The sequence below is a fragment of the Electrophorus electricus genome, chromosome 11 (assembly GCF_013358815.1).
Source record: "Electrophorus electricus isolate fEleEle1 chromosome 11, fEleEle1.pri, whole genome shotgun sequence".
NCBI lineage: Eukaryota > Metazoa > Chordata > Actinopteri > Gymnotiformes > Gymnotidae > Electrophorus > Electrophorus electricus.
This window is the reverse complement of record NC_049545.1, coordinates 22,425,436-22,450,840: the sequence shown is the minus strand read 5'-3', so window position 1 is coordinate 22,450,840 and position 25,405 is coordinate 22,425,436. Positions and strand designations below refer to the sequence as shown.

General features: G+C 41.5%; 1 protein-coding gene across 2 annotated transcripts; it reads left to right on the top strand.

The window, feature by feature from the left end:
* Positions 1-3,398: 3,398 nt before the first annotated feature.
* pdcd4a (programmed cell death 4a) lies at positions 3,399-18,186 on the top strand. Of its 2 annotated transcripts, none has more exons than XM_027021003.2 (12): positions 3,399-3,621; positions 3,820-3,941; positions 9,967-10,260; positions 10,651-10,748; positions 11,316-11,429; positions 11,593-11,814; positions 12,221-12,318; positions 12,561-12,675; positions 13,771-13,878; positions 14,235-14,345; positions 17,011-17,150; positions 17,784-18,186. In XM_027021003.2, exons 1-12 carry the CDS (start codon positions 3,542-3,544, stop codon positions 17,833-17,835), a joined length of 1,554 nt encoding a protein of 517 aa, XP_026876804.2. In that variant the 5' UTR covers positions 3,399-3,541; the 3' UTR covers positions 17,836-18,186. The 2 variants fall into 2 exon arrangements, with proteins under 2 accessions (XP_026876804.2, XP_026876803.2); XM_027021002.2 differs by having other exon boundaries at positions 3,400-3,621; positions 3,817-3,941.
* Positions 18,187-25,405: the final 7,219 nt, after the last annotated feature.

Below are 25,405 nucleotides of genomic sequence, written 5' to 3'. Positions count from 1 at the left end.
CCCCCACCCCCCACCCTTTGCAGTCTTGGGGTGAGAATAAACCATGATCATCTTGGATGCAAGTCCAAGCACTATGGAGGAGCTCAGATGTACGACTCCCGCCTCTCTCTAAGCATTATTAAAACAGAGGCTTTTCACACTAAACTAAACAACCACATATGCCCACAGGCAACAGACCACAACAGCATCAGGTTCATGTGGTGTATTCGCTCTCAAAACAGCACTCCACATATATCACACAGTGTAGTATTGAGCGTACCCCTGAGTATATAACAGTATGACAAATAGTAAAGCATTTAGCTAAGCCCTTAATACAGCACACAGTGAAGCTCAGTGTATAACCCTCATTACAGCAGTCTCAATCGAACACTGTATAGCATTTGTATAACATGTAACATACATTTTGTGGAAAATTAACATATAGCCTTCTCCTTTAGGGGCAAATAGTGACACTGTACAGAGTAAAGTAGTTAAGTATTAATTATAGGCAGGTACTCTCACATTACTATCCAAATATCTTAAACAGAATACAAACGTGCAGGCTAGAAATGAGGCAAAGGAAACTAGTTGCACAGCAAGCTACAACAACACACTCATGTCCATGCACACAATACGTAGCTTGTAAGCCTGTTACAAATGTTGAAGAAAGCACTTTGCACAGAACACTGTATAACATAACACTTGGCATCAAAACCTCTCTAAAAGTTGTTTTGATCAGTTTACATTTACACAATGTGGCATCCACCACTGGACTGCAGGGAGTGGGCCATTGGGAGAGATGCTGCGCGCCTCTCCACAGACTTTAGTTTACAATGTAATGTTGTTCATTGTGTTATTTATTTGCAGTTGTATGTGCATTTTTATTCAGTTAAATGTGACTTTTATTAATTAGCATTTGGAAATTTCCTGCCATATTTGTAGTGTGTTTACCATTTGGTTACCTTTTGCCCTTATTGTCCCCTTCCGCTTGTTTACTATGTGTGACTCTTTCTAAAAGTTTTAACTGCAATATAAGAGTTGTTCCATTTGTAGAAAATGGCATTCTCTGGTAATTCCTCTGTGCCAATGTTACATTGGTGTCAGAAGTGGGATGTGAAGAAAAAGTGAGGTGGGTGGTTGGGAACGATGACAAGGAAAACAGTGTGGTGAGTCTCAGCAGTAGAGCCTGGCTGGCAGACAGTGACAGCTGTGGAGCTTCCTGCTTTGGTCTTGATATTACCAGCGTTTCGTGCATGGTTCGCCGACATAGTCAAACTGCTATGCTGACTCATGGCAAAGAAGACCATATTCTAGTGGGATGAGGAGGATGAGCCCATGTTTCTGCTCTTTGTGCATGGGAGACACTGGTATTGGTATTCCCACCCGGGGCCGCTGGTGAGTTCTTCATGGACTTAGAGGCCAGGGCTGACCTCTCACAGTTACAGTATGGGACTGAGAGTTATTGTATACTACAGCCCATGCTTGAGTAAGCCAGAATGTAACTACTGTGAAATGGAGAGAGAGCCTTTTCTGCCGTCATGATGGGGTTGCATTATTTCCACCTTCATGGGGACCCTTTCGTCCTGTGTACTCATCACACCTTGCTGATTTGGCTCTGAGCGTCAAGTTGCAAAGTGGATCACAGTGCTGCAGGAATCCCACGTCACCACCTGACACCACGTTGGAAGTTTACACAGTAACAACGATATCCTGTCTCGCTGCGCAAGCACCGCTAAAGAATGCCTGCACTGTGCACATCTCGAAGAGACAGCAGGGGCGGCTGAGAGGGGAGCAGATGTGGGGAATTCATCCACTCACAGGATAAGGATGCTGAGCTCCCCTGGGCATGAGGATGGCTCCAGGTGGGACAAAAACCAGACTGGAGAGATGTGATGTCACGAAATTCCATTACAGTGGCCAGGCTGTCACATGGACATGCAAGAGTGCATGTCCTTCTGCGACCAGTGACCAACACCAAGGATCACTATGCCCATGGATTCCTTCACCAAGGAGCCTGAGGCATACATGGTTTGGCAGGAGCTCCACGGCAACCAGGAACGTAACTTTGAGTTGATGTCTTGGCCGAGGTCTGTAACTGGCTGGACGTCTGGAAGAACTAGCCACTCTGCTCCATTCTCAGAGCAATGGCCTGGTGGAGCGTTTCAACCAGACACTCAACACTCAGCTCACTGTCTTCACTGGGACTACAACTCCCAGAATGCCATGTGCCTCTGAAGACTTTATTTAGTTTAAAATGTAATTGTTTAGTGCTGTTCATTTAAATTTAATGCCATCTTTGTGTATATATCGTTTGGTTACCACCTTCCCTTTCCCGTTTATTTTATTTTTTTTTCCTTGTTGGCTTTTGTATCAGACTTTCTAGAGGCTTCACTTACAATAAAATAACATTTACTTGACTAAAAAATTATATTCTCTGGTTCTTTTTGGCACCGAAAAAAATTATGAGTATATTCTTATTAATCCAGGAGTCCCAATTTAGAATCCATATTGGTCTGGCGAAGCATTAATGTGTATCTAGGAAACAGCACTAAGTTTATGGGTTCGAAACCCAGATGATGCCCTGCAGTACCCACATGTGGCCAGATTAGATACTGCAACAGCACCATGCAGAGGTGAAAATTCTGCATACACAACACAGCCGGGTTTTCAGTAAATAGTTGTACATATGCCCCCTAGTGCCAGAGAGCAATCATTACAGCAGGCAAACACTAACGTAGTGCTGGGTGACATGGACCAAAAATGCATCTCTCTGTATTTTTGAAGTGATCTAAATGTTCAGGTTACAGGTCAAACCCACTTGTGAGATGTCAAAGGCACTTTAATTAAAACCGACTGTGATCAAAATAAAATGCAAAGACAGAGTTTAAGATGTCAGTCTACTCAGAAAATACTATTAAACTATTTTGATCAAATCAACAGTCAAAAGAGTAAAATCAGATTTATATTTATGTATATTTAGATTTGTGCACTGCTGAAATTTAACACATTACCGCGTATCAATATAAATAGTACTCTCTATATCTTGTTTGATAATACATCAATATACTGCATAACTAAATGAATGAATGAATGAATGAATTAAATAATAAGCACAACAGTTATTTCACAAGGTAAAACGTATACATACAACCATAAAAATAGCCAGTCACGTTGGTTGGTTGGTTTTGCAACAGCCTGGCAATATAAACCAACAAATGACCAGTAGCTCCACGTTGACGATCAACGCACGTTACCTGGGTTTATGTAAATCGCTTGTTATTTAATACCACAGATTCAGAGTCCGAGTACGTGATATTTAAATATCTTTGATTATTTGTAATACATATCTCTGATAGGTTAAGACCGCGTTATCCCGCCCCCTCGCTTGCCAATCCTCAACGTCGTCCATCACTCGTGACGTTTTGTATGCTTTGGAAAGTTAAAAACAGTCCACATCGCAGCACACACTTGCAGCGTGCGCGTTGCATTGCAATATTTTTTCTGCCCTTTTAAAGACTACTTATTAGCAATCGGATTCGCATTTATCTTTTCAAGAAATTATATGCCTGTTTTCGGTTTTTTTCTCTCTACATTTCAACACAAAAGCAAGTTACAGCGAACACGCTTCAAGGTTCTCAAGTGGTGAGCTAATAAGCTAGCAGCTAGCAGTCAGTTTAAGAGGCGAGAATGCAAGTTTGTGACTTACAGAAAACATTTTCTTAGCTGGACGAAGAGCTGTAGTGTGTATGGATGAGCTAAGACATCTCAGAACTGTAGCATGTAGCCGCATGGCATGTTTGACGCGTTACGGCGCTTGTGATTTTGTTTTCATGACAGCAGGCATCAGTGTAAACGACGAGAAGACGACGACCCAAGTGCTGACTTAGCCCGCGAGCCGCCCACCGTAACGCGTGCAATGGCGACTGAAGTGGAGTCGTGGACCTCCGCTCCTCAGACCGACGGTGAACGTGCATGTGCATTAAAAATAATCGGTGCAAAATAACAGATTAGCTTTAGGTATTGCGGATTTGTCTGTCCTGCTATTGTTTTTTATTTGGGGGGGGGGGGGGGGGGGGGGGGGGGGGTGAAGTGCATGCAGTTGCAGCTTCACTCCACCATGTGCTCGCGCGCAGCCATTGAGACGAGGACAGCTGCAAAACTACGTAGCTAAGCCAGCCTTAGTAATGAGGGTGGGCTTGTTTTGAAGGGTGGGGGGTGGGGGGGTGGGGGGGTGGGGGGTGACCGTGTGCTTTGACGTAAATATAATATTATTGGCTAGATAAATATTCGTTGTTTCGGTTTGTGCGGGTAAAGTTGCACGTGTAAGAGCACGTTCATATAGCTGGCTGTGCTAAGCCTTCCCTGCGAAGTTGTACAGCTTTAGCTGCAGGGTGGATTTTGTAGGCGGAATGTGTAGCTAGGTAGCCAGCACCAGTTTTTTTTTACTTAATTTTGCAAATTAAAGGTAGCGAATATAATGACATTTTAGATGTGAACTATAACGACACGAGCAAGCTAACCAAGCTCACGATAGCTGGGCAGCCTGGTGCCTTTGTTCGCGGTCGACACTAATTACCTAGATAGATTTGTGGTTCGTACGTGGTATGTTTTAATCTAAGCGCGTAAATAAACTACATTCATTACTGGCACACTTGCATAAACCCAGTCCTATAGTGCGATATTGCCGTGGTAAACGTCTTTGTGTCAATGTGATGCAGATTCCTGTTTGTGCACCACGCCCCCTCGCGCATATCCTAGCGTCTCTGAAACGTATCAGAAATAAGGACATGGCGCTTAACAATCGCACGGCCTTTGTCCGGAGTTTATTCTTTTACGACTGATTAAATGCGTCTAAAACGCTTAATAGATTATGGGTTAGGTAGTTGCACAGACCGTTTTTTTTCACACTGTGTGCCGGTTCAAAAAATCTTATTGCGTTTTCAGTTAGAGTGTATGTATGTGCATTAATTACATGCACTTAAGATCCATCACAAGCTCGAGTAGCGTTGTGCATCTCACCCCACTGACCACTCATAAGGCCTTACATAACCTGTTCTGTACTGGCTATGGAGTTACGTAAAGAAAAAAAGGTGTAATCGCGATGTGGTCTGTCTAGCGCTTCTGAGTTGGGAACCTTTTTATTAAACATGTGCCGTTATCACCCGGTTAGTTAATTATTGTAATCGATGTGGATTGCCTTGGATGTTGCTGATTACCAAAGAAATTATATCTTTGAGATTAGTTTTTGCATGGACCTGCTGAACGCAGCACAGCCCTGTTTTGCAGCTGCTCTTTTCCTTAAATCCCTTTAAAGTGCACTGGCGGGCAAAGGCATGGGCTTGTTACCCTTTTGGTTAACTGTGCTGAGATGAGTGTCTGCTCTCCAGTTTCTGACAGTTGAGCCAGTGGTGAGCCACACCCAGCCTTGTAACCTCATGTTCTCCTTGCCTTACTGCAGCTTTGTGCTCTGTGTTTGATAAGGATTATCAAAGACACACTTATGCACACGCTGTACTGTGTGTGTGTGTGTGTGTGTGTGTGTGTGTGTGTGTGTGTGTGTGTGTGTGTGTGTTGGAGCATGGTGGAGATGCTGAGTTCTGCTGGTGGCATGACCCACATATATTAGTTTCTCTATATTGTTGGAGGATGTCTGTTTATGGGGTAAAGACCTGACCTCCTCTGGCTGTTCAGTATTTGGGCACCTCTCCCACATATACCTTGTGGGTGATGTAGAGATGCCAAATATAATGTTTGAAACCCTGTTCCACTTTTTAAATCACAGTTAGTGTTTTAGCCTTTTATAGACCTGTTGACTAGTTTAAGAAGACAACTGCAAACCTTTGATGAAGGATCAAAGCAAAAATGTTTTCTTGAAAAAATAGGCTTGATCTTGTCCTACCATACACCTGCCACACTGAGGCATTCTGGGAGAATCATTTATTTATTTAATTACTGTGGGAGTTGTTTGCTGTGGCTTCATAGATCAACAAACCTTTCACATTGGTTGTACTGGTGTTGCGTAACCCAACCCTGACATTCGTAATGTTACATAACTAAACATGTTCGTTCGTTCTTTCTCTCCTCTCTCTCTCTCTCTCTCTCTCTCTCTCTCTGAACTGTAGACAGACCTGTGTACAGTCTTGCTGTTTACTTTTTTCCTAGTAGACAATCGAAGCAGGATGACGAGACCCCCGTAGTTCTCCATAATGTTAGGAGAAACAAGTTCCTGAATTTCAGTTGGAGTTTGGCGCATGGCATGAAAAGAAGTTCATCAGGGCTGTTTTTGTGGAGGCTGTGTAGTTGGTGTTGTATAATCACACATGGCACAGTGCAGATGGGAACTCTCGTGGTCAGTGTCTAAAGCTGAGAATGATTTCAGGAAGGGGGAAAAAATTCTGTTTGTTTTTTTTAGCCACAGTCCGATTTAAACCAGTCTGCATGCAGACCATGTTTATGTCTACAGCACATGTGCAGTGCAGCTGACTTGTGATCATACACATACAGAAGTTGGTGTTTAGCTTTACTCTGCTGTTCATGTTGCAGGTTTACAGTGTTGGTTGTTTGTTTGTTTTACTGCTCTCATTAAGATGCTGATGCAGCATTTTATTTATATAGCTTGTTTTTTAGGTCCAAGTCTGCTAAAGTCAGTGGAGAGACTTGGCAAGGAGAACTTACACCTGTAGGTTAAATCACAGGCAAGGGGCACTTCCTGTGTCTCGTGACTGGGAGTTGTTTATACAGTTCCTTTTATATGTGCATGAGCAAGTGTGTGTTTCCTTGAGCACTTGCACTGTTCTGCTTTGCTGCACCTTTAAAATGTTTAGTAACTTTGGAGCTCTTGGTACTAATTTACCCAGATTTTAATTTCCAGATTACTTACACACTCAGATTTCTTACCGACATGTCCAAGTCCCATTTGAATAAGAAAAAACCTACACTGGTTTTGACATGTTGTATGGGTAGGGCTGGCCCTTGAGTAAATGCATTTTTTGTTGTTTCTAACATAGACATTAAAAGGCCAGGCACTGCACTTGGGCGGAGTCACATTGTGTACCACACCAAACATCAACCCCCATCTGATGCTTGCACTGTTTTGGAATGCTGGAAAGTAGGGGAATATGACCAGATATTCTGGATATTCCAAGAGCAAACTTCAGGACTCTGCCCTTGTAAATGGTATCACCACAGTAATCACTGGCCTTTGACATGATGGCTTTTGTAATGCTGGTCTCAATGCAGTGATTTTTGTTCTCGTATGCATGCAGTGAGAGTATCTCAGAGGCCTTTAGCTGAACATTGCCCCAAATCATCATCATCATCATCCTTAGTCTTGCCTCCTGATGTTCTCTTGTCCTTATTTGAGAACAGTGCCGTCTTCTGTTTCTGTACTGTGAGGCAGCAGCTCTTAAACATTTGCTGTAGCTGTTTATGCCTCACAGTAGCAGGCAGATCACTGTCAACTCTGGCCCAAGGGTGACACCTCTATGGCCATTACTTTACTGCCAGGTCTGCATAGTCTTATGTAGATAGCCTGTGGGAGTGGGGTGGCGGGACCGGCAGGCAGACAGACAGACGGTGAGAAATTCTCCAGTCAGCACTTCTGCTCAGGACCCCCCCCCCCCCCCCCCCCCCCCCCCCCCCCCCCCCCCCCCCCCCCCCCCCCACAGGTCCTGGGACAAAGGTTGTGCTGAGGGCTGATGGGAAGTGGGGAACTGTGAGGTGGATGGTGTTGGCTGAGTGGGGGCTGACTGGAATGAGGCAGTGTGATTGGCACACACCCTGTATCTCCAGTGCCTTATCACATCTTATCGGGCGCATGGGATTGAGACAGGTGTTCAGTGATGCCCAGACTGCCCATACTGAATTCGAGCACTCTGGTGCAGATCACCATGGTTTTACCGGGGCGACGGTTAGAAGTTAACTGGATCTTCACAGTTGCATCATCGTAAGCGGCGACTCTGAAATGCGGCTCAAAGCAACATTTGTTTATTTTGAACCTGACTGAGCTACCATGTGAAAGTAGAATCTGGTCTTTATACTGATTCAATGCCCATATCTTGTGTTCAACTGAAGACAGGTGGGAGTTGGCGTGTATGTACATAGTCATACGTCCAACTTAAAGGGGCAGTGTGTAAGATTAGTGGTATCTAGCAGTGTGGTTGCACAACGCATCCAACTGAATAGCCCCTCCCCTTCCAAGCATGTAGAAGTAGAACATAAGTTGGCTGTCAGGTGCCAAGCTGCATCCAAAATGATGTAATTGGCTACAGCCGCATCAAGTACCCATATGTTAAGTGAAGAGGTTATTTTAGATGGATGTTTAGAAATTGTACTTAGTTTTACAGACCAAATAACTAAGTTATAGGTTGTATGTAAAAGCCAGTATTGTGACATGTTTCACTGCTGACGATACATAGCTGCTAGGTAGCTCTCTAGCAAAGTAAAGGTGAAGGCTATTTCATTCTACATGTTAAGGTTGATTGTGAGAACATTGGCAGGATATATTTTTCTCCATGTGCAGAGTGAGACTGAATAGATTACCCAGTAACATTACAGGGGCTTAAAAACAGCCATAGTGTTCTTAAAAAAAAAAAGGCCTTACGTTACACTTTGACAGTAACTCATCAGTTCACCTCTGTAATCCCACCGTTTTGTGTGTGTTTGTTTGTTTTTGTTTTTTTTTGGTTTTTTTTGGCGGGGGGGGGGGTTAATACTAAGATAAATGGTAGTTTTTGCACATAAATATAAAATCTAAATAATGGTAGCAATGAGATTTTTCAATATTTGACATGGGGCAGAAAGTTGCACCTTTTGAGGTGACTGGTGGAAGACGACCTGCTCCCTACGTAGATATGAAGGACTAATTTGTAGTTGCAGGTGATTATACACTAATGAGTATATGGTTTTGTATACTGTATTCCATTTGGGCTAATGGAGCCCCCTAAATATTACACACTTTTTTTTTTTTTTTTTTTTTTTTTTTTTTATAGAAATGCATTGCTTAGGTGGACATTTTTACACTTTCTTGGCGCAGTAGAAAATCCTGCCCATGACGCATATGAAAGAAATTAAGCCTCACTTAAGCATATCAATAGCATAACTACACACCTGTTTTTTTTCTGCTCTGTTCTTTAATTTTATTCAGACATTTTCTTGTATGTTCTCCAAATGTACTACAGCACTTGCAGTTAGCTTTAAATATTCTATACAACCTGAAACATTGACACTAGACCTGGTCCCTCTATGTTGCTGATGGGTGTGCATGTACATATGTTTTGTGTTGCATTTTAATAGGGCCTTGAAGATCTTGCCATTCAGGTTCTTGTGGAAATAACCACATGCCACACATGCTGTTCCTAGATTTCTCTGTTTAACACACCAACTCTGATATAACCAAGGACTTGCTGTTGTTTCTGTGTTTTTGCCTTTGCTGGAAAAAATTGTCTCCCATCCTTTTATAAACTGTCCTAATACAGCTAGGTTTAGGACTGAGAAACGTCTCATTACTTTGAGGTTTTCCATTGCAAATTTAAATAGGACAAGTGAGAATTTTTGAAACTACAAAAGATCCAAACACCAAGATGCATCTCATTTTGAAAAAAGGAGAACTCGGTGTAGTCAAACTTTTTCATGTATGTTTATTTGAACAAAGGTTACATAACATGATTACCTTTTTAATATCACATTTGACTTTTTGAATCTGAAATCATGCACTTAAACCTTTCATGTTGTAGCATTAAAATGGATAAAACCAAATGATTGTGTTAACCTGGCAACCCTGTGACTGCAGTCCTTTGAGTCAGGCATGCTGACCGTCATTCCTGTTCTTAAAGTTCAGGCCACACATTTGTGTGCAGTAGATGCAAATCTCTTTAAATACAGGAGACTCGTAATGTGGTGTTCACATTTCACAGTTCCTCACGTCCCTCTATCACATTCCACATCCCTTCAGTAAACGACTGTTTGTGTGTGTTTCTCCCCCCCCAGGTGTTTTCTCCCTTGAGAAAGAGCAGGGGGCAGATGAGGGTCTGTATGACGATCTGAACGAGGCTGAGGCAAATGGGAACTGGACTCCACAGGAGAAAGCTCTCCATGAGGCCCGGCTGAAGGCCAAAGCCAAGCGTCGTCTGCGCAAGTCTTCGTCTCGCGACTCCACGCGAGACTCTCTGTCTGAACCGTTGTCTGGGGAGCCGGGTACTGACCCCCACAGCCCCAAGGGCAAGACCCACAGCAATGACCGCAAGTCCCGCACTGGCAAGGGCCGTGGCCTGCCCAAGAAGGGTGAGTTGGTGCTGAGAAGGCCTGTGAAGACTGGTAGCAGGGCTCTGTTTCTGAGGGGCTTCACGCATGCACTGCTGCACCGCAGCAGGGAGCTGCCAACTCTGCTTTTGTAGCAATTTGTACTACTGTGGCATGAATAGTCATGATGTGTGTAGTAACGTTTGTATTAATAAGTAGTGTTCTTAATAAGTAGTCATTCTGCAGTAATGTGGCAGTGATGGGCACTTTTGCATGGGAGTCTTGGGTGTTTTTCGATTTTGCCATCATACAAATGACAACTTGATCACCTGATGCGTTTCTGTATATATCATCATGGGTGTGTATCTAGGAAGGCTGTGTGGGTTTTTGGGGGCAGGCTCATGCATTGTCTGTGTGCGCTGCTGTGTGCAGGTGGAGCAGGGGGTAAGGGGGTTTGGGGAGCTGCAGGGATGGTGTATGAGATGGAGGAGCCAGATTCCAAAGACCCAAACTACGATGAGTCTGCTCAGGTGTGTGGCGGCAGGAAGGATCACCCGACTGCGGTGGCTAGTGTCTGCTGGTCATATGTTTTAACAAACAGCCCCTCTTTCTTCTAAGACTCATTTCAATAAACAAATAGTGTTTCTTTGGTGTTCTGAGAGTGAAAGTTTTGTGTATTTTATAACATGAGAGGTTAATGGTACACACGTGTGCACTGATGTGACTAATTCAGAGAGAAGGAAGAAAAACAGGAAACTGAGTCAGTGTTGACGTTGAAAAATGTAAAGTTCCAGTAACGCTTGTTCCCTCTGCAGTTAGAGTTTACGTTCAAGTCTTAAGTGGTTGTCAGAACAATGGTTTTGAAACCGTGTCCAGTCCCCTGGAGTTTGCCCAGCCGAAGCCGTTGTGCCCACCCACTAAACTGTAACATTTTTCCACTAAACCATAGCACTACCAGCTCCCCCCATTTCTAACTCCTAATGGGTTATTTGGGTGTAGACTAGCAGTCACATTATGCGTTGGTGATTCATGTTCATGTGTTTGTGCAAGGAGACCTTGTTTATTGCTGGCTGGTGTGTGTGTGCAAATGTGTGTAGGGAGACACTATTTATGCAACAGTAGTCCCTGAGCTAGAAGAGGGAGAGCTGGAGAAGGCGGTGAACCCCATTGTGCAGGAGTACTTTGAACATGGAGACACCAGAGAAGTCGAGGTGAGCTTCGGTACCCTCGGCCGGGACGGTGTGCGTTACAAGAAACGTCTTCTGAGAAGAGATTCAGTCGTAAATGTCTGCCTGCATGGGAATGTGGTGGTAGTAACCCGCTGTGATGAGTGTGCGTTTCCCTCCCTGCTTCGGTGCGTCTCGCCTTCCGCAGATGCTGCTGAAGGAGCTGAACCTGGGCCCCCGGAAGTACGAGTTCTCCTCCCTGGCGCTGTCTTTGTCTCTGGAGGGCAAAGCTAGCCACCGGGAGCTCACGTCCCGCCTGCTGTCGGACCTGATTGGGAAGGTGCTGACTGAAAGTGACATGGCCCGTGCCTTCCACAAGACACTTCAGGAGCTGCCGGATCTCATCCTCGACACACCTGAGGCTCCACAGGTGAAAATGGCATCCAAGCAGTGTGTGCCCTAAGCAAAGCTCAAATGTATAAAATGGTGATACAAGAACATTAATAGATGCGATGAGGAGGAGTGAGGCAGCAGTACAAACTCTTGCTGGATTATGATGTGAGGGATTAAATAAATCCCGCAAAGAATTTGCTCATGCACACCACAAGCAATATAAGGCAACAATTTTTTTTTTTTTTACTTAAATATTTAATTATGCATTTAGAATTACACTTTGGTTATTAGCCCTGATAAATGATTATAGTCAAATAACTTGATAATTTATTTCAGTATATTCATGTAATTGACAGATGTGGGAACTCTCACCCATACGGCATGTGGAAGCCGATGATGTTTGTATCCTCTGTTTGCTCACCGCCTCTTTCCCTGTTCTCCAGATGCTCGGGCAGTTTATTGCACGAGCCATCGCCGACCACGCGCTGCCCATGAATTTTCTCAACCGCTACAAAGGCAAAGTGGACTGTGACCATGCCAGGTGCATTCTGGGATTGGTCTCACTTGGAGCCAAACGTGATTCTGCGTTCAAACTACACCAGGAGCTCTTTTAAGTGCTTGTCATTTCAACAGGGAGTAGCTCCCATCACTGAACATAACTGACATAGCAGTGGTGGTCATTTGACTGGGAGATTTTATTACCTCAGCTGTCCAGGAAACCAAGCCATAGATTTTTATATCTGACACATGTTCTCTCTTCTCTCTGGGTCTGTGTGTCTTCAGAGCTGCTTTAGATCGAGCGTCCGTGCTGCTGTCCATGAAGAGAGAGATGGTACGGCTGGATAACGTGTGGGGAGTGGGTGGTGGACAGAGGCCTGTTAAGCATCTTATTAAAGAGGTATGGAAACAAGTCTCCTGTATAAATACCATATGCATTTGGACCGTTATGTGCTGATCATCCATTGCTGATCTATATACACTCACCAGTCTGTTTTAGAAACACCTACCTTGTTTATCTACAGTCACTGGTCGCTTTAGTGGGTACATCTTTTATAGGTACACTTTAATAAGCACGTTATACATACTATATTACACAATGGCTCATTTGTGGCTATGCACTCTGCTCTTTACCCCGTTCATTGTTTCTGACCACAGAATCACTAACATCATTTATGGGATAAACCATTGGGAGCGGAGCAACGCAGGATACTCAGTGGTACAGGTTTAGAGTGGTCTGTCACTGAAATATGTACTCAGGAGAGGTTCTGTGGTCAGAAACTGATTGCTGATGAAGGTTTGGAGGATGAGTGAAGTCTAGAGCAGTTAACTGTTCATGGCAACACATTCAAACTACAAGTGCAATGTAGATCTGCAAGTTTGATGTTTATTCTGATGTAGTGTCTGAGTGTATCCTGACTACTTCATGTCAAATGAAACGCTTGTGCATATGTAGTGTGTATGGGCCTGGAATAGCCATTACAGAACTAGGAGAGCAGTGTTGGACCCTGATTAAAAAAGCTCCGGATCCACCCTTATCTCCTGGTAGGAGAACGCATTTCCTGCATTGTTTCTTTCTTTCTCCTTTTCTGAATGTATGCACCTCCACCTTTTTGCAAACAGAACTGGTGGGTGAGGCATCCCAGGAGCAATCACATGATCAAATGCTTCCAGACCAGCCCTTAACAAAATGCTTTTGTAGTTTCTTAAAGCTTCTTAGTTATCTTTAGAGCCAGAGAAACTGCAGTTAAAACTCTGTGGGGCACAGCCCAGTGCAGATACCGAACGGGTAACTTGTATACGTTTTTATTCTTGAATGTCCACCCGCCAAAACTGTTTACATGTTCCTTGTGCTCTCCAGTAGGGGGAGCAGTTGAGTATTGTATGGAAGTGTGATTCTTTAAAATTTTATTTTATTTTTTTTAAAAAATCTGAAGTACAGATGGACAGAAAATGTAGAGATTTTAAACTGTCTCTGTGGGTTTGTGTGTGACAGATGAACCTGTTGCTGAAGGAGTACCTTGTCTCAGGTGAGCTGTCGGAGGCGGAGCACTGTTTGCGGGACCTTGAAGTGCCACATTTCCACCATGAGCTCGTCTATGAGGTACCTGCACATCCTGATGCCCCCCGCCCCACACACATGCTTCATTTGCTCTGCTCTGTTTTTTTATGCAATACCAGGCCTGTGAGCTTCCGGCCACACTATGGCTTGATTTCAATTTGGATTCTTTAGAAAATTATTCATTGCATTACACATTTCACCATAATTCAAGTTTGGTACATTCGTAATTATAAAAAAAAACCTGTGTGAGCAAATGTCAGGAGAATGTGTTTATTAAAATAATGAATATATGCAATATGCAACAGATGAGCCCTATAGTTATGGTTTTCTGTTTTCATTTATAGATAATGTGATAATGCAAACTTGGTTTCTAAATGATAATTTGTGTCTTGCTGTAGGCTATTGTTATGGTGTTGGAGTCTAATGGGGAGACAGCCATTCAGATGATGGTGAAGCTTCTGCAGGCCTTTTGGAAATCAGGCCTCATCACTCTGGACCAGATGAACAGGGTAAACGAACTTCACAATCGCCTTCATGCAACATGACTTGTCAGGTACAGGAATTGGCTTTGGTATGGTGGAAACTGCTCAACAGAGTACAGCATCAGCAGGACACAAGTACACTGACAATACTGACAACTGTGGAATAAAAACGCAAGGCAACCGGGCCACAACATAATCCTGCATTTTACAGTGCATAGTAACATTGGGGTTACATGTACGAGGTGGCAGGTAAAAAAAACCCCCCAAAAACACGATTTGCAGTATATACATCTCTGAATACAGAGTGAATTTAAGATTGTGACATGTAAGGTGCAGTTGTGTAAATATTAAAATAAACATTTTCCAGAGAACAGCTTCTGAAATGATGTCTAGGGTGGGAGGCATGTGCAGATATTCTTGAGGCCACTCTAGAGCGAGGGGGCGGGGGGGCTCAGACCTCTACTGTGGGGGGTGGGGGGTGGACTCGGACCTCCACTCTGGAGCGTGGGGGACCCCCCCCCCTGCTCTTTGCAGCATGGGGTAGACATTTAAATGATCACTTAAGAAGTATGTTATGAGTGTAACAATCATCATACTGGATTTGTGATTAGCATAATTTACAGGAATACTCTGGAGCTCTCGCCAAAAGTACCTAGATATTTTCATGATCTTTACATTCCTATTGGGTGACTGGCTAATGGCACTGGCTTGCTATATGGGTCATCGTTAGCTAGCTAGCTAACTAACTAGTGTAGCTAGCCACATTGCATAGCTAAACATGACTGCACGCAGCTGGTAGAAAGAAATCTCAATATATAAAATTGGTAACAAACTGTAATCTTTATAATGGCAGAAAACATTTTCTCTACAAAGAATGAATCCTCATGGAGCATGTATTGCTGGCTGCCATGACTTGGTTCAGCTGCTGTAGCAAATTAGCCATTGTTTTTCTATTGGAATATCCTTTATGTTGGATTACAACTCTGTTTCATATTAATAATGCACATTAGGAGAGGGCACTGATTTATGTACACATGTGAGCCTTAAAGATAAGGATACAGCTACATTTCATAGATGGTATAATGCACCATTTAAAAGCAGAGGGCTCCACTTTAGGCTCACGCTGATATTTTAATATATAACGGAAGGCACGCAGATGAGTGTCTTTGGCCTTGTAAATTGCTTGAGTAAGAGTTTACAGTACCCTCTTTTAAATTGACTCTTAATACTATTTGGTCAGAAAGTTACTTTTAAAGTAGATGTAACAGAGTAAGTGAAGTGCATTATTACCCACTGTGGGCACTGGAATGCGCATATATATATATATATATATATATATATATATATATATATATATATATATATATATATATATATATATATATATATATATATATATATATATATAAATTTCCTTCCTTCCTTCCTTCCTTCCAAGATAGGTGACTAGATCAGCCAAAAGAACATCGTCACATGTCTACTTGTATGTACAACATAGAGGTGCATAGCCTAATCTCAAATTAAAAAAATATATACTTAGGTGGTCCGATTAACTGACATAGTTGTTTAGCTGCATTTGCGTGGTTTCTAATGGTGCTTGTAGGTCACTTCTACTCCATCCTCTGACCACTTCTGTTCCATGGGTTCAGCTTGGTTTGCACAAAAAGAGGACATAAGAGGATGGAGAAGAGACAGCACAAGGACTGAAACGACACCCTTAAGCTACATGTGAGCAGTGGACCCATCAGTGCCAGTAGTGTTACTGAGTATGAAGTATAAAAGTGGTTGGTATAGTGTAGGGGGTAACAACGCTATCTCTGTCTGGGCAAGTGCTCTGCACTATACTAAGAACCCTTGGGCAAGGTTCCTAACACTATGCTTGCCTACCTTCTGTAAGACGATTGAAAATTGTAAGTTGCTCTAGATGAGAGCGTCTGCCAAATGCATTAAATGAATGTGCCAGTGTCCATTTGCACCTACAATTACTCTAGCTCAGTGTCTCTAAAATGGGTCTTTGCTTTGTGATCGTTTGTAGATCATCATTTGCACTGACTGAGTACTGCAGTATTCCTCTTATCTCCAACAAATATGCACATTATATATGTACCTTGTAGGCTGTTAAGTAAATTAACTTGTTGAAGCCCACTTCTGCCATCATGTTTATACTCTGGTCAGCTCACTGACTGTACCGAAGGTGCAACATATCAATTTTTGGTTATGGTGCACTTCAATAGGATCAGACAGTAATGTTTAACTTGATATGTGGTAATTTGTTCAAGTTCAGCAGTGTTCGAGAGTGCACAAATTTAAATATGTAATATTTAAATAACTGATTTTACACTTTTTTTATTGGTGATTTAACAAATATCTTAACCGAATAGTATTGCCTGATTGTAGTATTTCTCTAGTATCTATTGTTTTATAGTAATAGTAATTTTTGCATTTTATTTTTCAGTCTTTTTTTTTTTTTTAAGTGCTTGATATCTCACGTATGGCTTTGATTTGTATCTGAACATTCAGAACACTTCAAAAATAGAGATTTATTTAATTATTTAGCTTGTGCCTGCTGTAATGATTGTTCTGTGGCACTAGGGCCATAATCACTGAAAACCCAGCTGTGTTTTTTTTTTTTTTTTTTACCTCTTCATGGTGGTGTTACAGTATCTAATCTGGCCACTTGTGGGTGCTGCAGGGTTTCCAGCGCGTGTATGACGAGCTACCTGAGATCTGCCTAGATGTGCCTCTTGCCCACTCCATCATGGAGGCGTTTGTGGATGTTTGCTACCAGGAGGCTGTTATCACTGCGCAGCTGAGAGATGCCTGTCCCTCCAGGTCTGACATTGACAGCGATCTCTGTCAAGTTGGCATCCCATATTAATTCACAATATGAATTAAAAAATAATGTGTAAAACATTTTTAAACTGGTACAGGATTTGAGAAATTTGACATCTTATGCCTTTTCATGGACTGGGACTTAATTTAGTCAGCCCTCAATGTCCAAATCATGACAAAATGGTTTCATTCACTTAGGTTACATTTGTTACGTGAATGGACCATTGCAGAGAACAAAACGTTTCTTTTTTTAGCTAAAAATGGCTATGTAGCTAAATAGCTAAAGAAAATCAATAAAACATCTTAGGTGGTCATCCCCAGCTATATTAAAGATGTTTTAGCTCTTGCCTTCTGTTCAGTGATGGAGCTACATGAAGGCTTGAAGTCGATTACATCTTGATTGACTGTTAGATTATGGATTAAAAAATATCTCAGATCTTCTTGCAGCTGTCAGTGTGAGCATGAAACAGTCCAGTGGGTGGTGGAAGTCCTTGTAGTAATGTAGTAGTTTAAAAAAAAAAGTGAAGGTCATAAGACGTTACATTTCTCAAAGTATTCTGACAGATACAAACCTACTGGAAGTGGTCTTCACAAATACACGTGTATGTTTATGGGCAAATTTTTGTCCACTAGAGGGCGAAAGCGGTTTGTGAGCGAGGGTGATGGAGGCATTGTTAAAAACTAAGAGGGACGACAGATCTGCATGCCCTGCCTCACTGTCTTTGATGCCGCCCTGGAACCCAGTCGTCTGCCCATCCTCTACACAGCCAGCACCACTCAGCCCAGCGGAGGAGGCGGGGGGTACACAGAGGGGGAGGGTGCTACTTTCCTTCCTTCTCTTCCTCAGAGGATAGTTTTGGTTCTAGTTGTGTTTGATTTGTTTTTTGAGGTTTCTGGTTGTGGGTGGGGCTTAATCTGCTTTGCTACAATGGTTATGCTTTGTTTTTCGCAACAGTTTGCATGTATAATGCATATATGAAGCAAAATAATTAAAAAATTAAAGAAGAAAGCAAAAAAAAAAAATCCCCCCCCCCCCCCCCCCCCCCCAAAATCTGAGAAACACAGCTTGTACAGTAAAGGCTGGGGTGGCACAAATGCCACTTTGTGAGGACTGTGGGATTGTCTAAATTCTTCATGTTCAAGCAGCTTTAGTTTCTCAGCATTTTAAATTTTTTTTTATTATTATTATTATTTTTTTTTTTTACATCTTGTTGGTGCCAAGAAGCTGCAACACTTGTAGTATTACTTGTCATTCAGTTTTGAACAGTTCTTCACTGAACAGCTGGTCATTTGGGCTTTTCTAGTACCCAGTCCCAAACTGGTTTACTTTAAGCCTGTTTAGCAAACTGGTGATGTTTTTGAACTTCCATGTCTCATAATGATCTCATTTACTCTTTGGATAGAGGGGTGTCAGGGTTTTGGTTTGGTTTTAGAGGGTAGAAGGAGCGCATTACATTGTGTGTTCCACAGCTTCTGAGGGTGTGGTGTCTCTTTTCTAAACTCCTACCCTGCCCCCACCACCACAAAACATGTACACACACTTTTCCTGCCTTTTCACAGGCTTTTGAAAACAAGCGGTCCATTTTCCATGCTGGTGGTTTTGCCAGCAACACAGTTCATTGGTTTAGCTGCTCCATTTGTGAATACACAGATTTGGATAGAGGTCCTGGTGTAAACAACCAGCCATATAGCTTGGGTGTCAAGTCTAGCTCTGTCTAATCAGATTATGGGTCTAACAGAAACCAAAATGTTTTTTTTGTTTTTTTTTTTTGCCTGTACATAAACCCTGTGTTTTATATCGGTGTTCATACAGGTTTCAGAACAAAAGCATTATTTTTGACCAGCCAACTGTTTGTCTCAGCATTAAATATACAGGACATTTTGACACTGTAATTATTTCTGAAATAAAAAATATATATATTCTAGTATGTTCTCCTTTTTAACAAGGATATTGTGAAAGTGTTTCTCTTTATCAGAAATTTCTGAGTAAATGGTTTACAAAAAAAAACCCTAAAAAAAGTTTCAGACTATCAAGCATTGCATTTCAAGACTTCCATTTGACAGCAGCAGTAAATAGGAAAAACCCTAAATGTAACAAGTCGACTCTCACCAAGTCCTGGCACAGTCAACAACAACAAAATGCAAAGTGTAAAATAGCCCCCATGTAGATGGTAAAGAACTATAATCTAGTTCATTTGGTTGTACACATACTTTAAATGCTGATGGTGTAATTGTGTGATAATGGTAATTACCAATCTGGGGTTATAAGGACTAATAATGGCAATTTATTTTCAGGTACATGCAGGTACATGTTCAGAATTATATGAGCTGTAAGTCTGGATTTTGTCTAAAGACAACACCATCGGGTTGATGTAATAGTACAGCTGATGCACCACATACAGGACAAGTTTGTCATGGCTGTATTTATTTTGATAAGGTTGCAGATTTGATCATGAAATGGGAGTGGAGACCTGGATGCTGAAAAGACTAGCCGTAATGCGTAGGAGAACCCGCATGCCATCACCCAGGAAACCTTTAAGTACCCCTGTAAAATATCGAGCCAGCAAAACAAATGTTTATCTCCACTACAGCTTCAAGGAGAATAGACATTACTACAAAATAGTGTGTGTGTGAGTGAGTGATAGAACAGACGGGAAGAAATATTACCATGACATCTTAACGTCTAGCAGCCGCAGAAGCTGGAATTGATGTGCCTTGGGTCACCTAAAAAAGAGACATGATACATAATTATGTAAAATGTACATTTGTTGATATGAAAGGAAGGCTGGAGGGTACATGGTTACCATTGGAAAGTCACCAGCTGAGCGCACCATCAGCCAATCAGCAGCAGAGTGCTGTGGAGAAGGATGAACATGATAAAACACTAAAAATCCCATACAGATGCAAATGATTGTGGAAGTCATGTAGCTGTCAGTGGAAGGTGGAGCAGCATTGTGACTGTACCTTGATTCGAGCCTTGCCTGCTGCACCACCTCCATGCTGAGGGTTCAGCCCAGGCACAGGTACAAGTTACAAAAAAATACATAGTCATCTCCAACTGGTAGTAAACCAGGGTGAGTAAGGTGATGTCAGGTAGAACTCTAGGAGCCTAGGAACTGTAACTCATCTTTCTGGTTTGTAATTTATACCTGAATCGGCTGGCCATTGTTTAAGATGGGAGACTGAGCATTGCTCATTCCATTTGCTTGTGGCAGCACAGCAAAAAGTGGAACAAGCTAGAAAACACAGAGAGACCATTAAACTTAAGTGGTTAAACTTAACATGAAGTCAGGGAAGTTGCTCTTTCACATTCTGAGTATCTGCGTGATGTGCTGTTCTCTGGTCATAAGAAAAAAGGCAGTGAAGTGCAAGCAAACCGCAGCTGGTGCAGCTGGAGCAGCTGGAGCATGGGGAGGGACCATGCCAGCCTGCTGCTGGAGAACAGGAAGTGTTGCAGAAAGACCAGGCTCTTGTGCTAGAGCCAGAGCCACCTGACCATTGGGAGCAGGACCTGGCTGAATAAGCACCAACTACAGTAAGAAAAGAAGAAAAAATGAATAATAATGTGAGGGTTAGATACAATACCACAGAGAAACTGGATTCTCTGCACAAAACATAGAATAAGTGCATGAAATAAAAGTTCTTACTTTTTGCTTGCCATACCTGTGGAAGAATGAGCCCAGGGAGAGCTATAGGATTTGCGGCTGCGTTTGGGACTCCACCCCCATTCACGGCAGCTCTGTTCGCGCCAGCAGCCTGTCTCAGGTAAAAATAACAATTACAACATGCTAGCGTGCTCTGATCCGCTTCACAAGAAGACATGATTTGTTAAAAGTGGTTTCTGGTAGCAGATTTAGTTACAAACAGGTTTCAGCATGATTGAAATGTATCAGAGTACTGACAAGACAGTAGATCAGCGCTTTATAATTCAGCTATGAAGCAGCTCTCTGACTCTGGAATCCCACAGCACGGTTTCACTATACCTCAGCACTCCCTGAAGACGCTGCTGCTTGTACCTAAACGTGATTGGAGAAAAAAACAAAAACATTTTACCCATTCCCAGAGATCAGCAGAAGAACAATTCAGTAACTAAAATTCAACCTTAAATTTTAGATAATTTAAAATCTTAACATGGTCTTAACTGGACAATGATGAAACAAAGTTATATAAACAACCTCTGGAATCCAACTGTAATTCTTACCAGAAAAGATTTTAAAAGAATCCACAGTAAACAAATCATGATGCTCTGTAAAAAATGGAATTTGTTCATTGGTAAAATTATACATTTGTAAAATTGTAATCACGTCTTGTTTCCAGAATAGTAATACATATAACTGGTTATTTAAAATATATTAAAAAAAGAAACGTGCTGCACCTTAAATGTAGTGCTCCCAGAGAGGTCATCTGGTGATGTGCTGTCTGGGTCCACTATCAGCCTTTTATGACTCTAGCCAAGCCACAGTGGAAACCACTGTTTAACACTGTTTTGGGGTTGTCCAAACCACTCGTCATACAAGGTCTAATCTTCAAATGAGTCTGACTACATTACTGTGACAACATAATGACATACCTTACTGAGATTAAATGTATTTATCTACCATATAGCCAAAGGCTGTGGTGTGGGGGTCAGCAAACACAAATTACTGCATAACATTTTACACAGTGGATGTTAAACACAACACAGCTAGTACACACATACACACACACATACAATGATGTGATGTCATATTTCCCACAACATTTAGCTGTTCCACAATATGGGAACAACATGACTTCAGTTAGAGCTACTAACATACATACACTATTGGAAGTTAAAGGACCTTTGTAATACAAAATAAAAATAGAAAAATGGTCATCTGAAAGACTACTCACACACTAAAAGAAAACACTGAGTAGACAGACACAGTCAATAGACAGGCACATAGGTAAATTGAATATCACATTTATTACTGCTAATTTTGAATGAGTTTCTGAACCAAATATCAAACAAAATAGATGCCTTTAATAAATGTAGTTGAAACAAGTTCAGGCTATTTTTATTTAATTATTTCTGGCTGTGCCACAACTGTTAGTAACCATGGGCTAATGACATTTCTCAGCTGTTTATTTCCAATTGCCACAATGGACAATAACGAAATAACAGCAGAATGCCTGTGTAGAGGCTTAAATTAACATGGGCACTTGGCAAGGAAGAGAACAAAATAATTTTACTATTAAACACAGTTAGCAGAGACGCACTCTTTGGCAGGTCTAGTTCACAATTAATAGTAAAACATATTTAAAAACAATATAAAGAAATACCATTATTGAAGATTCTACAATGTGAGCAACATGGTAACACAGCTACAAAACAGCTACAGCATGGATACAACACGGCTACAACACCCACTTATTTGGGGTGAATGTAAGCCTCAAACACCCTGCTGGCAGGATGCAAGGACTGTGCTACACCTGCCTGAAGGCATAAACCAGTCTCAGGAGATTTTGAGATTATGTTGATTACAGACACTTTAGTCTGAGATTTTCACAGAGAACCTTTATTACTAGAGCTTATAATAAAAGAGAAAAACTGTGAGAAAACAGTAGTACAGTCAGTAGTACGTCAGTGCCCATTTAATTGTGATGGCAATTATACAATATGTTGAGAAATTCAGTTATAAAACTGTAAATGTTTTTGATGTTCTGATGTTCACAGCAATTTACGGATATCAGATGGCAAGCAGAAAATACTACAGAAAAATGTCCTGGCAGTAAAAACCCTAAGAGAGCATACAGGAATGCTAAGCCTTATGTGGGCAAGCTAAACTTCAGAGCTACGAACACTTCTATAAGAGTCTACATACCTACAATCAAACATTTTTTAAAAGGCCTGTCAAGCATTCTTCCTCAATATCATTTACAAAAACACTCCATTTGCCAGTCTACAGGTTCAAAAATCGGCCATCACATAAAATCAAATCAAATTACACACTGGCCATCAATATCTCCATGTCAGTTAAAAAACCTAGGTCACACCTATCACTGCAAAGAAATACACCAGTTATAATGTTTGAATATCAACTATCAACCAGAATGTACTTTTAGACAAACTGAGACTCTTTGTAACCGTCTTCAGCCAGTTTAAAGCCTTATCTACCAGCTAAAACTTCTGTTATGCCAAGTCTTGCTAGATAAAAAAAAATGCCTGCCATAGCTTCTCAAATGAAACCCAGATCTATACAGCAGTCTTGCCAAGTGATAACACTGCCATAAACTGTGTAAATACACAGAACATGAACATATAGATATTCCTGCTTCCAGTTTTGCGGCAACAATTTGGAATGAGCCATTTCCTGTTCTGTTCAATTTCATTAACATTACCCTGTGTGAGGTCATAAAGACATGAGCTAGGGCCAGTTTGGGAGGAAGCAGTTTTAGGCAGTATGTGCATGCTCTAGAGATGAAGGCTGTCCAACTCAGAAGGTAGCATAAGCCATCTGTCTTCTAAGGTGCCTTATTATAACCATGAAGGCAGTGCTGTATGTGTCCTTTTCGGCAAAGGCAGTCGCATAGCACTGTTCGCTGCTCAAAGGACTGTTAAATGTTTGCAAAAAGCACATGAGAACAAAAACCAATACATGTGAAAATGTACAATATTAAATCCAAAAGGTAAGTAAAGTCATGAAAATAGCAACGGGATTGTATGATTATATGCTTCATACCTTTATGACTATCTGTTAATTGAAAAAGGCACAATTTATTTATCTGTTCCATTTGTCTGTTTGAAATCTATTTGTCTTTGACCTCAGCAGTGTAAACATAGGACTGCACATCTAGTTCTCACTATTAGCAATATGACCACTACAGTGCCATTGCACAGGATAGTGAGTATGCAAAACCTCCTGGCTTTGACATGTGACATCAAGTCACATGCAGTGTGAGTGCTGCACTAACACTGTTGAACCCAGGAGGAACCTCAAGGACTTTCTTAAGGATTGACGTCTCTTCTCTGTGAAGTTGCTTCTCTGGACTAAGATGGCTAAAATGGCTTTTTGGATCTTTCTGAAACAATGTCAACAAAATAGGAGTGATTATTTCTCTACCATTGTGCTCATAATTGTTTGCTTACTGATGATGTTCAATAAGGCTTAAGCTGACTGACCTTGCTTTATGATTCTCCTTTATGGGGGGAAATCGGCCAATTGTTAGAAAATCTTTTTCTTAAATGTATTTGATGTTGAATTATATGTATTATTATTATTATTATTATTATTATTATTATTATTATTATTATTATAACTACTACTACCACTACCACTACAATTACTTTTAATATGCAGTGTTATATTAAATAACAGCTTTATTAGCACTATAGTCACTTTACTATCATTTTGTTTTGCAGGCCTGTGTCATATTTCTTGTAATTTGTTTAGGGTTAGGCCTGAGCTTATGCCTCATCAGGGCTGTCTTGGAACAGTGTGTGTCAGAACCAAGGTCATAGGTGATGGACGATGCCTCCCTCCCTTACTACAAAGGGAATCATACCTTTGCCCTCAGTGATTGATGCACAATAAACATCATGGAAAATGTAAAGCTCTAGTTTCTTGCCAAACACTCCACAAGAGAATAGCACCACTAGATCCGTGTTACACATGTTATCCGTGTTTCGTTTTTTTGTTTTTTAAATATATGATTGTGGACAAGAAGGTCTGCAAAATCTTATCTGGAGTGCCTTCATGCGGTCGATGATCTAGATGAACATTCTAACACTATGACATTGTTTATTAGATTTTGTGGAGACTTCTGAAGACACAATAATGACAAAATTGGGTTCTTCTTTTGTAAGCTTCACTGGTTCAAAGAGAAAGCTTACAGAGGTGGAGACAAGACAGTGTACAGCTAAACAAGAAACACCAGTGAGCTGAGGAGAATGCTTTCAAAAAAACAACCCGATAACAAAGCCCGACTACCTGATGACAAAGATGTAGAAAGGCTTGCTGGACATAACCTGCTATAAAAGCTCATTATCCCACACAAAGGGTGATTGTTAACTGGTTGAATATGAACTAATGCAAGTTTGAAAAGGCAAGTATCACACAGCCCAGAAGCTCATTCTCACACTCTTGTTCAAGACTGTAAGGTATTCTGTTTCATTATATCAGAAATAAGATGACGCTAGGTGCAAAAAGGTCAGGTTTATTTTCTGAATTAATTATCCAATTAATTCACAGCTAACTTATAATGCATCTATCTGTTGGGCCCCCAAAAGAGATTAA